At 49.4% G+C, this 15,897-nt stretch overlaps 1 protein-coding gene across 10 annotated transcripts in view; it reads left to right on the top strand.

Annotated features, from left to right (window-relative positions):
- The window catches only part of KALRN (kalirin RhoGEF kinase), a 573,479-nt gene that overhangs the window by 504,056 nt on the left and 53,526 nt on the right, over positions 1-15,897 (top strand). For all 10 annotated transcript variants that reach the window (XM_081085419.1, XM_081085418.1, XM_081085412.1 and 7 more), the window contains 9 exons: positions 4,377-4,507; positions 6,158-6,224; positions 8,145-8,248; positions 8,741-8,810; positions 9,357-9,443; positions 10,251-10,343; positions 11,019-11,069; positions 11,908-11,985; positions 15,542-15,727. In XM_081085419.1, the coding sequence (XP_080941545.1) occupies positions 4,377-4,507; positions 6,158-6,224; positions 8,145-8,248; positions 8,741-8,810; positions 9,357-9,443; positions 10,251-10,343; positions 11,019-11,069; positions 11,908-11,985; positions 15,542-15,727 (867 nt within the window). The remainder of the gene's footprint in view (positions 1-4,376; positions 4,508-6,157; positions 6,225-8,144; positions 8,249-8,740; positions 8,811-9,356; positions 9,444-10,250; positions 10,344-11,018; positions 11,070-11,907; positions 11,986-15,541; positions 15,728-15,897) is intronic.

Below are 15,897 nucleotides of genomic sequence, written 5' to 3'. Positions count from 1 at the left end.
CAGGACATTGGTGGTTGGGTGACTGTTGCTGGGTGTAATAGCTTAACAATCTGTATGATTTGGTTTTATTCCTCAAGCTTTGAGCAGCAGGGCTTCCTGCCCATGTGTGTCTCTAAACTGCCCTGAGATGCCCCCACCTGCTGGAGAGGAAGGGCTGAGCCTAAAGAAAGCCTCCTCGCTGAGCCCCTGCCGTCAGCAGCACAGCACAGTCGTTCCCTGTGGACCCTTGGCTGACGATCCTCTGCCCTGAGGGAAGGAGCAGCCAGGACTGAGCTCTTGTTCGGTCTGCCTGAGCCTGGCTCCCTGGGACTGTGTCCACCTGCCCGCCCTCTGGGACGCCCGCTTTGATAGCATTCACCTTCCTAGGTCAGCCTTGGTCAGCTGTGGTGGGCACGTAGCATGGGCAGGGCCAGGCTGCACTCGTGGGTGTGCCTGCTCTCCTTCAGATGACCTGGCCTGCTGTGTCAGCTGCAAGGTTGAACAGCAGAAGTTCAGAGTCCAGAAAAGGAGGAGTAATGGCCCCATGATATCCACTGTGAAGGTGCGTGTCTTCAGGAACTGGCTTCCTCTGATAGCCCTCTCTGGAAAAGATTGTTGAGCTTGTTGAGATAGAAAAGTTTAAATTTCTACTGGAAAATTTTTAACCCAAAGTCCCAAACCTGAAATGTCATTTGCCTGAGAAGGCCGGACTTCAGTTTTTCTCCTACCCCCACCCCAACTTGCCTGGGAATGACTGAGATCTGATACCTTTGTCCAGAGGAGAGTATACACATTTTTATAAAAAGGCGGGGCAGCTAAGAGGTTGGTGTGGTAGGTGGTGCTGGACCAACACCTTACCTGTGGTTTCATCAGATGAGCTTTGACCTCTCCCAAAGAGTTCCATAGCATGTTCAGTAAATTCTGGGGTCCTACTATGCGCTGGCTCTGAGATCAAGCACAGAACCTTCAGTATAGGGTTAATGCTCAGCATCCCCTCCTGCCTGGGCTATTGCAACCATTTCCTCTCAACTTCTCTCTTTATGTGGCCGACAGAGGAATCTTTCTTTTCTTTTTCTTTTAAAAAACTTTTTAATGGTTCTTTCTTACGAATAAAAGTAACATATGCTCATTCAAGAAAAAAAAATGGAAAAACGACAAGAGTACAAACAAATTATAGCATCATTCATAATAGCATCATCTACCAAGCATGTCAAACTCATGGCCAGAGGGCCACATGCCTCCTTTAAATAAACAAGGCATGTGGCCCGCCGGCCGAGAGTTTGACATGCTTGATCTAGACATAGTGTTGAACCTTCTACACTCTCTTTTAGATAATGCAGTCATAGAGTATATAAAATCTAAGGCCTGTTTTCCTTTAGTATCTTATCAGCGAGATTTCCCCAAGTCATGAAAAGGAACATTAAGACCGATCTTTCTAAAACTTAAATTCAATGATGTGACTTCCCTGCTCAAAATCCCCCTATCATTGGTGTTAGAAGGTAAAGTCTCTACTTCCTAATGCTCCATATAAGGCTCCCTATGATTGGACCCCCGAATACTTCTCCCGGGTTATCTATTTCACCCCTCACCTCGTCTTTCCCTAGTGCCCACTCACCCCCGCCCCCGCCTCAGCTTCACACCCTGCATCTCCCAGCTTCCCAGCCTGCCCGGGGAGTTGATCCTATTCTCACAGTGCTGTCTGGAATGCCCTCCCATTGGTATATCTTTCTCAGTACTCAGTCCACGTTGCCTCTTCCATGAAGCCTTTCCCTTTCTCCTCCACCCCACCATAGAGCTGCCTGTGCCTCTTTTCATCCTCCGTGGTACCTCTTCTGGAAGACCACCCCTGTGCCTTAGACTGTGGAGGGCAGGGAACCATATCTTACTCATCTGTGTTTCTCCAGGACTTTGCAAATAGTCAGCGTGTAGGTACATATTTGCTGAAGTACAAATAAATGATCAGTGACAACACTGAGCCCTGAATGCTGTGCGGGGTGTGCAAAGGGTGGTTATAGGAGCCCAGAGGAAGGGCGTTTTGTGGGTATGTGATCCAAGATCCAGCAGACAGGAAATGTGTTCATTTTTAACATGGGGTAGCCTTCCTCCACACTTAATCTACTTTTAAAACTTCTATTTGCATTTCTGTTCCCTGTCCTTGGACCAACTATAGGAGCACCCATTGTGCAACTTTTGTCCCTCCCTCCTTTGTACACCTTTTCCTTTGTCTACTGAGACCGCTGTGACCTCAGCCTGGCGGGGCAGAAGTCCTCCCTGTGGTGGTGCACAGCCCACCACTCATCAACCAGCTGCCTGCGTCCCCCCAGGAGCAGCACAGACAACTGCAAGTCACCACTAGTGGCCCTGGAGTGGGACCCAGTATCCCAACTCCAGGTAGCTAAGTCCTCAGAGGGAATCACTGTTGAGCCGGTGTAGGTATTTATAGCCAGCGCCATTATTGGAGGCAGATTGCCCAGCATACAGCTTAGCCAAACCCTTTACTTCCCTCTCCTTCCTCTCTCACAGCTTCTGCCTTCTCCGCTCCATCCCAGAGATAACCTGGGCTTCGTGCTCTTGTAGCAGGTCAGGGAGGAGGTGATGGGACCTATTTCTCTGTGTGACACTGTGGACTCCTCAGATGTCCTTCATTCTGTAAGAGTTAGAGTGGACTACGTTAAGCTGGATGCTCCACAGGACAGCCTTGTAGGCAGAGATATAAGCCTGTTTCCCAGGCCTTGCAGCCAGCATGCTGCGGGCCAACGGGCTGCAGAACAAAGGCTGTAACAGGACAATGGGGAGGGGGAAGGGAAGGGAAAGGCATGTAATCAGATCAATCACCAGCTGGGTCCCTCTGCCTGGGAGCTGGTCTCTGGTGATGGCACCAGGGGACTTGTCACATGTCATTGAAAAGCCTGCCTGTCCGGGGCTTGTTAAGCCTCAGCACCAGACACTCATTTCCTTAATAACTGGGTACAGATCCTGAACCTATAAATTTAGCTAAACTCTTCTTGACCTTTCTATATTTTTAGCCTGTGCTGCTTCTCTGGATAACGGTGCCCATGGCTGATTACTTGTTCTATAAAATACCTTCCTGTCAAGTTAAAAGGAATTCTCTTTCTCTAGCTTAGAAACCCTGTCCTCATAATTCTAGTTTCTATGTTGGTAACAAATTCCAGTTTGGCCCTCAGCGCTTTCTGTGGATTTGGGGGTCCAGTGGGGGAAAGAAGGTCAACATCTCAACTTGAAGTTTTTCAGCTTCGGGTCTTATATTCTCCACCTGTCCTCACGCAGTGGCCCCTGGGGACCTCTTCCATTTTTGTTTCATTTTCCTGGACTGTTTCTGCCTCTCTTTGGCCTGTGTTGAGACACAGCCGCTGAGTGAGTTCCTGACAGATGGTTTAAGTGCAGCCTAAGACCACGCCAACGTCTTCTGTTCCTACGACCTTTAGGGACACTTTTTGATCTCTGTGGCTTTCCCCTGAGGGCTGATGTCTTCAGCCTGCTGACGTGAGCCTTTCCTTCCCGCCGCAGTGGTGCTGGGGACGGGCCTGTGGGGAATTGGGACTCATCTCCCATCCTTGTTTGACGGTTGCCCACCCTGACTTCTCCCGTCGTATCATTCCTCCACGTTACTTCTGCCAATTTGCAACATGAAATGCTAAGTGTCCCTATGTGGTCTTCCTTCCCAGGCACTTTTATTCCTCAGAAACCTGTAGAAAGGAGAGTTCTGGGCTGGTCTGCAAGTTGAGGAAAACTGAAGCGTGGAGTAATTTTAGCTTCTCTCCCTGAGGTTGCCCAGGCACCTGCAGATCTGGGATTGGAATCCTCTACCCTCAGCTCTCTCTAGGGTGCCACAGTGATCCCTTGAAAGGCCTCTCATTCCTGTAGCAACTTAATTAAAAGAAATGAAAGGGATTAATGGCTGAAAGGAAGCCCTGGGTAAATAACCTAGAAAAGGTGTTTTTAGAAAAGGCTAAATCTGTTGACCGCTTCAGAAACAATTGTAACTAATTAAACAAACATGATTTTAAACAACTAGTTTTCCTATCACTACCCTCCTCGTTCATTTGCACTTGATGCTCCTACATCTGATTTTCTTTTCTAACTGCTTGTTTGGTGTAGAATTGCGATGACTAGCTTTACCTCTGGAGCCCTTATCCGAGACAGATCACTTTGACAATTTCATTATGTCCCATGTCTGGGAAACAGGCAGGCAGCACCTCCTGACTGCCTGAGAAGGGGCTGCGCTGCGCTCCCTGCTGCAAGAAGATGGGCGTCTCTGGTCTCCTGGGGCCTCACTAGGTCCAGGATGAACAGCCTCGGCTCGGGCGGGAACACGGGGCCTTCCAGGTGACTTTCAGTGTGCGCTTCTCTAAGGCTGTTCGATCTTCTCTTTCCAGAGCCTAGAAGGAGGCTCATACCGGGGAAGCTTGAAGGACCCAGCCGGCTGCCTGAATGAGGGGATGACCCCGCCCACACCTACGAGAAACCTGGAAGAAGAACAGAAAGCCAAGGCCCTGAGAGGCAGGATGTAAGTGGCCCCCCGATTCCACCCTGGTGCACGAGTGTGCGGTGGGCGATGGGCAAGGGTTGCAGTGGTTTGGCATCCCTTCAAGGGAAGAGATGCCAGGTGCACTAGCAGCACCCAGCCCAGCCCCCTTCCCGAGGCAGCCCTCAGTGTCTCAGCGGACAGTTTAGGATAAAAATATCACCTGGAGACTTAGCTGGACCTCATCTCCATGGGACCCTTCTAGCGCCCAATTCCCACTCTAACTTGCCTGTGGGCTTCCTGTGACCACTTTCTTCCAAGCAGTCACTTGGGCTGAGCTAAAGATATATTTAAGTGCTTTTATTTGGCCTTCCCAGTTCCTTCCTGTGGCCTACAACACATGATTGTGTCTCAGAGAGAGGGAGCAGTGGGCATGCTGGGCGTGCTGATAAAGAAGCATGTGTTCCCTGCTTCCTCCCGTTGCCCGAGGCCCCAGACCCGGAATTTGGTGGCTTCTGTGTGCCGCATAGATGAAGGATTTCAGATGAATTGCTTCCTGGGTTCAGAACGGTTACAACCCTTGTGCTGGGGCCCTTCTTGACATCTCAGAACTTTATCCCTTCTGCTGCTTGGGCCAAAAATGCAGTTGTGTAGCTACAGGCAAACCTCTTTCACGCTTAGATAGTGTGTGTCAGACATCAGCACGCCGCACAGCACCTGGCCTGCACCAGGGCACAGCCGTCCGAGTCTGAGTCCAGCTCTTGATTGTCTGGACAGAGAGGAGTGTTTGGGGTTGATGCCCTGGGTACCCCTGAGAGCCAGTCCAAGCAGTTTCCCGGGCAGCAGCTACCATGAAAGTGCTCTGCTACTCACGTTGTCCTCTTGGGCAATACTGCCTGAGCCTTCTCATCTGTATACAGTGGGGCTTACAATCCCTACCTTGTTCTGAGCGTGAGAAAACCCCAGTGATGCAACTGGCAAATGCTCCAAGAAGAAATCATGAACAAAAAAGAAACCGAGAAAGCAAATGCCCTTGAAGTTGTTAAATCCTACATCTGCTGGTGGGTCAGGAGGTTGAGCATTCAAAGTTGTGATTCTGGAGAGTCTGCCCTCAGTCTTGCTGGCCCTGACTGGGGATTTTGCAGTCCGGTCACCATGGACACCTACTTGAAGAACTGTGGCTTCTGTATCTCAGAAGCCTCACTTGCTGTCGATGTCTCCAAGGCCTCAAAAGGGTGGTCATCAGACAAACGTCTTTCTCCTCTTGTGAGGCAAAGAACAGAGCTGAAAAGTCTCACATTGATCCCTTGGCCTCAAATCTTTCATAACTCAATTAAGCCAAAGTGGTTGTCATTCTTTCTGCCCTGTGTCTATACGGTTGTTCAGTTACACGTGAGGGAGGCAGAAGCACAAAGAATGGGAATAGGAATGCTGGGTTGTGCATGGCGTTCTTTGTCCGACTGTTGTCTGCCACCTGGGAAAGCCCTCTCGGCCTCAGTGCCCCCAGCAGTCCAGCACGGGCCTCTCGTAGAGAGAGAGAGCACCTGTAAGCCCCTTCCTGAGGGTCCCAAGTGTGGGCTTTGGGGTGGTCTTGCCACCAACGCACCAGAGTCACTTCCCTGTGGACTTAAGTGTGAAGATTCCTTGCTTCACGATTAAGAGGAACCTCATTGTTCTTCATCTCCTGCTCAGGTTTGTCCTGAATGAGCTGGTACAGACGGAGAAGGACTATGTCAAGGACCTGGGGGTTGTGGTGGAGGTGAGTGGATGGCTCAGGGTGGGTCTGCTCACCCAACTGGGGGCATATGGGGGCCCCGCTGGGCCGAGGTGTTTTCTCTCCAGGTATTTGCAGAAATGAAACTAGAAATGATAATAGATGAACTTGAATATGCAGGTAAGGCTTTTTTTTTTTTTCTTTTCCCCTTGAATATTGTAAGAGATCTAGAGGGAGGTAGGGCCCTAAATGTTGCAGCCTCTTGGTTAGAACTGAGCCTCTCACCTTGTTTTAGGTGACTTTTTGTCTCAGAGCTTTTCACTGGTGTTCAGCCACGTGGACATCTATTCTTCAGAGCCGTGAGCCACCGTGACCTGCACTAAGCAGGTCACTCCTAGTGATGCCTTGGGGCTTGTCTGTGTTCTCAGATTTTAAGGAGAATGTTATGACTACCAAGAAGATGGACAAAGAAAAACCACCAATCAGGCAAAGTTGGCAGGTCCACAGTTCAGAGTCAGCTTGGCAGTAAATAAAACAGCTCTTTCTCCAAAGGGGTTTACCTTAGGGGGATTTAGACACTTGGATGAGAAAGTCAAAGAAAGTACATGGATTATTTAGATGACTTAGAGCCCTGTGGCTAAACATCTTAAACAAATCATGTGAATGCTAAACACTGAATGTCTGCTATCTACATCCCCTGCCGGTGCCTCACATTGGACCTGTAAGTCCCCATCCTGTGAGATCTGCTGACTTAGGGTTTGTATTTGCTTATCCTGAACCTTGGATAAACAAACTAGCCTGGTGTGCAAAGGACCTGAAATCTGACTTCTGGGAAGTTACTCTCTTCTCCAAGGAAGGATGGGGCAGGCAGAGGGGCAGCAGCCAGAACCTGCAGTCAGCCCAGGAGTGAGGGGCTCGGGAATCTGGAGGCTGAGCTGCAGGGCAGTCAGATGTCGGTGGTGGAACTGTCAGACAGAGCACTGACTCCCCAGCGTCTCAGCTTCTCATCTGTCAGACGGGGTACATGCTGCCTATGCAACCTCAAAACCTGACTTAAATGCTAAAGTGAGATTATATATGACTAGAGGCCCAGTGCACGAAATTTGGTAAACCAGCAGTTGGACATTCCTCTCGCAATCTAGGACCACTGGCTCCTAACCACTTGTCTGCCTGCCTGCCTGCCTGATTGTCCTTAACTGTCTCTGCTTGCCTACCTGGTCATCCTCTAACTGCCCCCCTGCCAGCCTGGCCGCCCTCTAACTGCTCCTCTGCCAGCCTGACCACCCCCTAACTGGTCCCCTGCTGGCCTGGTCATCCCCTAACTGCCCCCCTGCCTGCCAGGTCATTCCCTAACTGCCCCCCTGCTGGCCTGGTCACCCCCTAACTACCCCCCTGCTGGCCTTGTCACCCCTTAACTGCTCCCCTGCTGGCCTGCCCCCCCCAACTATCCCCCTGCCAGCCTGGACGCCCCCTAACTGCCCCCTTGCCAGCCTGGTCCCCCCCCAACTACCCCCCTGCTGGCCTGGTCCCCCCTAACTACCCTCCTGCCAGCCTGGTCACCCCCTAACTGTCCTAAAGGAAGTCAGACATCTGGAAGATGTCCGGTTGACCCAGTCTAATTAGAATATTACTCTTTATTAGTATAGATAGCCTTTTATAGACTCTTAAGTATTAACACAGTGAGACTTATTTCTAGGCCAGATGTGTCTAGTTCTGAGCCTTTAAAGACATAGACCTCAGATTGGGAGAAGAAAGAGGGGCAGGCGACTTCTTCTTTATTCTGCTTTCTTAGAAATTCATAGAAGTTTTGTGTCTCACTCTGCACAAGGGTGAAGTCCTGGTTGAACAGTGAGAAACCACAGGGGCACTTGCCCTCAAACTCCTGCAGAAAGGCCTGCAGTGTGGTGCTCACCCAGAAAGCTTTCTCGTAAAAACTGCTCAGCTCCTCATTGCCTCTGTCCACAGGGCTTCATGAAGAGGATAGAAGAAAAGGGTGTCCCTGAGGACATGCGAGGGAAGGACAAAATCGTGTTTGGAAACATTCACCAGATTTATGATTGGCATAAGGAGTAAGTACTACATCATCCTGGGGATCCGGGCATCCTAGAATCCAGGTCTCTCCCGCCCTCACCCCACATCTGACCTTAGGGCCAGGGTTTGGGGAGAGATTTCCGTCATTTACCTCAGCCTTGAGAAGTTACACAGTGCTGAAGAATGTGGCTTCCTTTTTTTAAAATTTATTTTATTGTTTAAGGTATTACAAATAGTAGTACATATGTCTCCTTTTTTCTTTTTCCCCATTGGCCTCCCCCTGGCCTCCCCTACCCCCCGGCACTTGCCCTCACACCCCCAACCCCAGTGTCTTGCATCCATTGGTTGTGCTTATATGCGTGCATACAAGTCCTTCGGTTGCTCTCTTAGCCCTCCACCCTCCCCTGCCTTCCCGCTGTAGTTTCACAGTCTGTTCGATGCTTCTTTGCCTCTGTATCTATTTTTGTTCAACAGTTTATAATGTTCTTTATATTTCTGGCTTCCTTCTTTTATCCCCTCCCTCCTTTTAGTTTTTTCCTGGCCGAACTGGAAAAATGTATCCAGGAGCAAGACAGATTGGCCCAGCTCTTCATTAAACACGTGAGTGTTTCCTGCGCCTTCTTCCCCTCCCCTTACACCAGCCTCACTTTTATGCATTTTTATTTTTTTAATTTTTTAAATATGTTTTTATTGATTTCAGAGAGGAAAGGAGAGGGAGAGAGATATAGAAACATCAATGATAAAAGAGAACCATTGATTAGCTGCCTCCTGAATAACCCCACTGGGGATCAAGCCCGCAACCCGGGCATGTGCCCCGACTGGAAATCAAACAATGACCTCCTGGTTCATGGGTCGATGCTCAGCCACTGAGCCACACAGGCCAGGCAACTTCCATGCATTCTTAAATCCCTCTCTCTGCGGCTATTCCTCTTCACCTTTCTCTGAGTTGTTTCACTGTCTCGGCAGTTTGGAGATAGGCTCTTGCCACTCCATTCCCTCCTCTGCCCTTGATATGTCATTGCCCTGGTGCATCCCCAGAGTGTGGACCATGTGTTTGTCCCCCGGCGTGTAGCCCGGCACAGCGCTCTTAGACTCAGGTTCCGCGTGAGGCGGGAGGTGTCTGAGCACCTGCCTCTGCCCTTGCAGGAGCGGAAGCTGCACATCTACGTGTGGTACTGCCAGAACAAGCCGCGCTCTGAGTACATCGTGGCCGAGTACGACGCCTACTTCGAAGTAAGCTGCGCCGGCTTTGCTGGTGGGAGGGGTGGGGGGAAGAGATTCAGGCCGAGACAGCTGCATTCAGAAACAGCAGCCATCATCCAAGACAGGGACCGCTGCCTCGACACAGCCGTGAGCTTCTTAGCTCGATTCCCGGGAGCCCCCTTGCTTGGGAGGAGCTGGGGGCCCGAGCCTGCGGACTGCTTTCAGAGGCCTCCGTGCTCAGAGTGATTGTGGTGCAGAGGCTGCTTCCAAAGCCAAAGCTCAGGCCTCCTCCCCGGGTCCCAGGGCAGACTGTGCCCACACTGCTCTGCACCAGCCCTGGAGACTGCCTGCTGAGGGCCCCCACCTTGCTGAGGTGCTCGCAGGCACCTTGTAGTCTCAGCTTCCGTCCCCAGAGGTTCTGTCAAGCACCCGAAAATGTTTGCTCTGCCCCAGCCTGGAGGAGAGGCAGCCATCACTTGGGAAGAGCGTTTGCAGATCTGAGTTGAGGGCCCCAGGCTTGTGTCCTAGGAGAAGCCCTTCATTCCCCTGGGCCCTGGAGCAGGAGGGAGAACAGAATACCCATTCCTGCTCGTCCCCCGGACCTGAGCCAGGACACAGGCTATGACAGGGATAGACAGGCAGAGGGTAATGGTGTGTGTTCTGTTATTAATAACAAATTAGCAGTAGTGTAGGCAGTTCTGCTTCTTGCGTGGTTTCAAGATTCTGAAACTTTACTGGCAAGCATGACGGCCTGTCTTCCTGGCCTTGAACCCTGACCTAGAATACCCCAAGTCTGTGGTTCCTTTTTTTTCTAATACCACTTCCCTTGTGTTCCAGGAGTTGAAACAGGAGATAAATCAAAGGCTGACGCTTAGCGACTTCCTTATCAAGCCCATTCAGAGAATAACAAAATATCAGCTGCTTCTCAAGGTAAGAGGGCTGGGTGCCTGGGTCAGGTCCAGGGAAGGGTCTTCATGGCTCTGAGCTAGCAAACAGGTTAGCTGTGGTTCTGTCTCCACCACACTATTCCGTGGACTCGTGGGGGCACATGTGGGCTTCTATCTTGGCTGGCGGTTACTTGTGTCTGCTTTGCTCCCAAGTAGATTGTATGCCTGTTGTTCCTGCCTTTAAGGTTGGTTAATTCATTTTCTTTTTTTTTTCAATGTCTTACTTTGTCACCATCACTGACTCGGTACCTTTAAGAAATTAAAAAATAACAAGAGCATAAAATCAGAGTGGAATATAGGTGAAAGGAAAGGCCCTAGAAACCTTAGATGAGTGATACCTAAAATTTGATCATGTTTTACTTTTTGTAATGGTTTAATTTATCTTACAGAGAAGGAGGTACACGGTAGAGACTTGACTTCCTTCCTCCCTCCCTTTTCTCAGAGTGTTGAATTTTTGCGTATCCTGGGGCTTCTCTGTGATACATGTACAATATGACTCATAGCCTCATATCCCAGCTACTACACAGCATCGCCATCTCTATGGGGAAGGAATGTCTCTAGGTGTTGCCACCATGTCTGTGATGCTGGGTTTTTATAGCTCTATTTTCCTAACTGATTTCACCCTCCCATACCCTTTCCCGCCTCCCTGACCTACTAGGACTTCCTGAGATACAGCGAGAAGGCGGGTTTGGAGTGTTCAGAGATCGAGGTGAGTTTCCTGCTTGTGATGCTGACTGTTGTAGGGACGACTGTTGGGTGTCTGTCTCTAAAGGGGAAAGATTGGCTCTGGAGACCGAGGGTCCAGGCTGGCTCCTCTAAGACAGTAAGAGCCCCTGGCAAACAGCTGCTGAGCAGGATGCGGAACAGCGAGTATTAATTAACACATGGAGTTAATCCTGTCCTGGGCCAGGTCAGAGCTCAGCCCCACTGGTGTTCTGCTGCGGCCCCCAGGGACACGTGGTGGAAGGGATGGTATGTGAGGCCTCTGACATCCTTCAGAGACTGGCTGTTTCATGTGCAGCTTTGTCCATGAACCCGGGCACTATTTGAGTCTAACGTACAAAGTATTTTGTTTTCACTCCCTTCCCGCCCCCAAAGATTACTCCTTAAGCGAAGTCCTTTGAGACGGTGTCACCATGGGGATTGTTTTAAGGCAGACCATTCTGGAAGGTTATTTTAGGTTAAAACCTCCAGTGTTTCACAAGCCAGGCTAAGCTATTGCTTGGGCAGCTAGAAAACAACAGAGAGAAGAAAGAACATATAAGGAGGAGAGGGAATTGATAACCAAAAGTGGGAAGGTAGGAAAAGGGTGGGCTGGGCAGCATTCTCCCCACACGTGGTCACTGATTCACGTGTTGCCCCTGCACTGGTGACCAGCAGCTTCCCCCTCCCACCCCTCACCCCCAAGAACAGACAATCTCGCAGTCCTCCGGGACCAGTGTCGTTTCCTAGAATCAAGGAACTACCAGGAGGTCCCTGCCTTCCAGCATGAAATTGCCCTGAGCTTCCCGTTCCCCCTCCTGAGCTGCTGTTTTTCTTTCCGACAGAAAGCAGTGGAGTTAATGTGCCTTGTTCCAAAACGCTGCAATGACATGATGAATCTGGGACGCCTGCAGGGCTTTGAGGTGAGCCCCCAAGAATGCGCCTAAGCTCTGTCACTGGGCCTCAGGAGCCCCGGGGGAGGCGGCTTTCTTTGAAGTCCTGTGCCCGCCTCCTCTGCCTCCTTTGCCCCATCTACTCCTCTATGCCCGCCTGGCCTCTCTGGTGCACAGGCCTCGATGCCTCATCTGTGTAGGATTCCCAGTGACAGCTCAGTCATAGAAAGTCACAGAGCAGTCACCCGAGCTGGAGTCAGAATTGCAGGAGGGTTGGAAAGACCCCACATTGTTTATCACTGTGGACCTGGAACTGGCCTCTTCCCTCTTCTCCTGCTTGAGGCTTTTGAGCTGTGTGAGGGGAGCAGCCTCTGTGACGGGAATACAACCAGGGGAAAGTGGAGCACTTTTTTTGAGAGGGTGGCTCTAATTGACAGGCCTACCTAGTGGCTTGGTTAAACAAACACTCAAAGCCCTAAGACATCAGAGTGCATGCTTCTGTTCTTTAAAGAGGAGAATCAAATTTTAGGACAGACAGCTAGGATTTTGGTTACAGACAGTGGACTAGCCTAATCGGACTGCCATGACAAAGTACCACAGAGTGGTGGCTTCAACAACAGACTATCCTTGCAAACAGCCGTTGAGCAGGATGAGGAGAGGCGAGTATTAATTAACACATGAGTGTTTTTCTAGAACTCGAGAATCCTGTTCAACTCATTTCTATTAACTCATTTCTAGAAGCTAGAAGCCCAAACTCAAGGTCAAGGAAGGTGGTTCCTTCTAGGACTGTGAGGAAGGGGTCTGTCCAGGCCTCGCTCCTTGGCTGGTAGATGGCCGCCTTCATGTGCACATGGCATTCTCCCTGTATCTTCACATCGTCTGCCCTCTGTGTCCTAATTTCCTCTTTTTATAAAGACTCCCGTCATCCTCGAATAGGAATCACCGTAATGGCCACACATTAACTTTTTAAGGACCCTACCTCCCAATAGGGTCCCATTCTGAAGCCTGGGGGTTATGGCTTCAACATGTGACTTGTGGGGGATACAATTCAACCATAACAGTGAACCTTTAAAGAGCAAATTGATTTTTCTAATTTAACTTAATAAGTGGCTGTTGTTAGCTTATACCCAAACATTATATATTAATGAAACATAATCTGTTGAGTATCAATATGGTAACATTGGAACGGACACAGTTATTGACTGGTACGTAGTTGTTGAACGCTGTAGAGAGAGAGGTGAATCTTCCGGTCCTGTTTCCCGGTAATCCTGTCATCTAAGATTTCATTATTCTTTTTTTGGAGAAAAGGGAAGATTTCTGAAAGTTGACATAATTAATAAAGTAATAGCCTTTTTCCTTCTGGCTAAATTAAAAGAGGTAGACTAGACTAGATATAAGGCGGACTGGCCCATAAGTAAATTTCAGAGATGCTATATTCAGCTTTGGGTTCTTGAGTTGGATCCATGGTGTTCTTGAGACAAATTCTTGTGTCCTCCTTGCCCTTCCAGCCCATCCTGGTGTCCCTGTCTGATCTCCATTGCTTTGTTGTGTCCAGGAAGTATGTGGAGGGTCTTCTTTGCTGTTCTTTTTGATAGGTTCCCAGTTGTCCCCAGTAGACCTAGGAGGAACGTAAGAGAATACACAGCAGCAGCATATCTGACTTCTTACACAGTGCTTCTTTAGTCATCCTAGGTGAAGTTTATACCTTTTCCCTTGGAGTTATGCCAGGGCTGAGACTATTCTGAACAAGGCAAATAACTCCTTTTGCTCTTAAACCTTGATGGCCCATGTTTTCTGAGCAAGAGTCTGGCTTGACTTTCTCTTGGTCTCTGAAGAGACCACTGACAAGAGGATCAGCATCTGATTCGCTGCCTGATTCACATCAGACTTCACAGGAACTGTGCTCTGACCGGGAATTGAACCGGCCACCTTTTGGTGCATAGGTCGATGCTCAACCAACTGAGCCACACTGGCCAAGGCAATTATTCTCTCTTTTAAATCAAGTACCACTATCTGCATTTTTCCTCAAGCCCCAGAGAATCTGCTTTGCATTCCTTCAGCTAATTGGAAAGGATCATGAACATATTTCCATTCCTTCTGAAGTCCATGGCTTTGGGCCAGGGAGGAGGTAGCCCCTTCACTTAGATTCCCTCCCTTTTAAATCCTCTAGCTTTCCCTTGAGCATCAGCAGGGCTATAACTTATGGGTCAGGCTTTTATGTAGTATTAATAGAGCTTTTAGAGGTTTCCTGGCTTGCTAGTCACCAGCTTAATATTAACTTTGGGCCAGGGTAGAGATAAGCCTGTTTGGCTGATGACCTTGACAATGAGGAGCCATGATCCAAGCAGAGGGAAGGTGTTTCTCAGGAATATGAAAGGAAGATGAAAGCCCTGGCCATGTAGCTCAGTTGAGTAGAGCATCGTCCTGATACACCAAGGTTGCAGGTTCAATCCCAATCAGGGTACATACAAGAATCAATCAATTAATGTTGGTTGGCTCTAGGCACAATTCCTGTGAAGTCTGACGTGAATCAGGCAGCGAATCAGATGCTGATCCTCTTGTCAATGATCTCTTCAGAGGCCAACAAATGGAACAACAAATTGATGTTTCTCTTACTCTCTATTTCCCTCTCTCCCTTTCTCTCTTCCTTCCTCCTTCCACTATCTCAAGAAATTAATGGAAAAAATATCCTCAGGTAAGGATTAACAACAAAAAAAGAAGGATCACAGGCCCTGGCCTGTGTGGTTCAGTTGGTTGGACATTGTCTTGTGCACTGAAAGGTTGACAGTTCAATTCCCAGTCAGGGGCACATATACAGGTTGCAGGTTCAATCCCCAGTGGGGAGCATGCAGGAGGCAGCCAATCGATATCTTGCTCTCACAATGATGTTTCTCTCTCTCCCTCTCCCTTCCTCTCTCTCAAAATCAATTTTAAAAAAAGGATTATGGATCCAAAAAAATACCTACCAGCTTATAAAATTTGGGCATAAATCTAGGGGACTCAAACTTTACCTGTCAGCCTGTAGGAGCCTAAGACTTGAGAATTTCCTCCATTTTGAAATAATAGAAGAAAAGAGGGGCCCAATGCATCAGATTAGGTGTGGTTGTGCCTACATCACTTCTCCTGGCCATGGTTGGCTCTAGACTCCTGGCCACTAGAGGACTCCAGGTCCTTGGCCCATGCTGCAAGGAAGCCAGGCAGTCACACTTCTCAGAGCTTCAGGCACAGAAAGGTCGCTTTGAGCTCCAAGTGTCACTTCCTTTCTGTTTTCCTTCTAATAAAACATAAGAAGGGCCAGTGTCATTTCTGAACATCTCTTTAGTTAATAATCTTACCTTCCTTCTGGCATTACCCTTAGGCTGCTTCTTAGTAGTTCTGTAGCCTCCTTTCCCTTTCTGTTTCTCTTCACAGCCCTTGTGGCTGCCCCAGATGAATGGGCCAGTCCTAATTCAGTCTCTTATTAAGCCCAGAGGGTTTGGGTATCACATCTGCTGTCCATGTCCATAGAGGGGAGAATCTGGACCCAGAGGGCTGTGGTGGTCTCCCCGTTTTTCATTTGCTTCACCCCAGCCCTTCTCTCCATCAGGGCACACTGACCGCTCAGGGGAAGCTGCTGCAGCAGGACACGTTCTACGTGATTGAGCTGGATGCGGGCATGCAGTCCCGGACCAAGGAGAGGCGTGTGTTCCTCTTTGAGCAAATTGTCATCTTCAGCGAACTGCTCAGGAAGGGCTCTGTCACCCCGGGCTACATGTTCAAAAGGAGCATCAAGGTGAGGATCCCGTGGGGGTGAGAAGGGACGAAGAAGAGCCAAATTTGGGGGAGCTGCTTCCCTAAGACAAAGGCATAGAATGAGTCAGGATCCTGAACATTGAAGATCTTTCAGCCTCCTGGCCTCTCCGGCATGAAGGTTGAGCATCTGTGGGAAAAAGTGACAGGGGA

This window comes from Myotis nattereri, assembly GCF_964212035.1.
Source record: "Myotis nattereri genome assembly, chromosome: 3".
Classification (NCBI taxonomy): Eukaryota; Metazoa; Chordata; class Mammalia; order Chiroptera; family Vespertilionidae; genus Myotis; species Myotis nattereri.
This window is presented reverse-complemented; position numbering and strand designations above follow the sequence as displayed.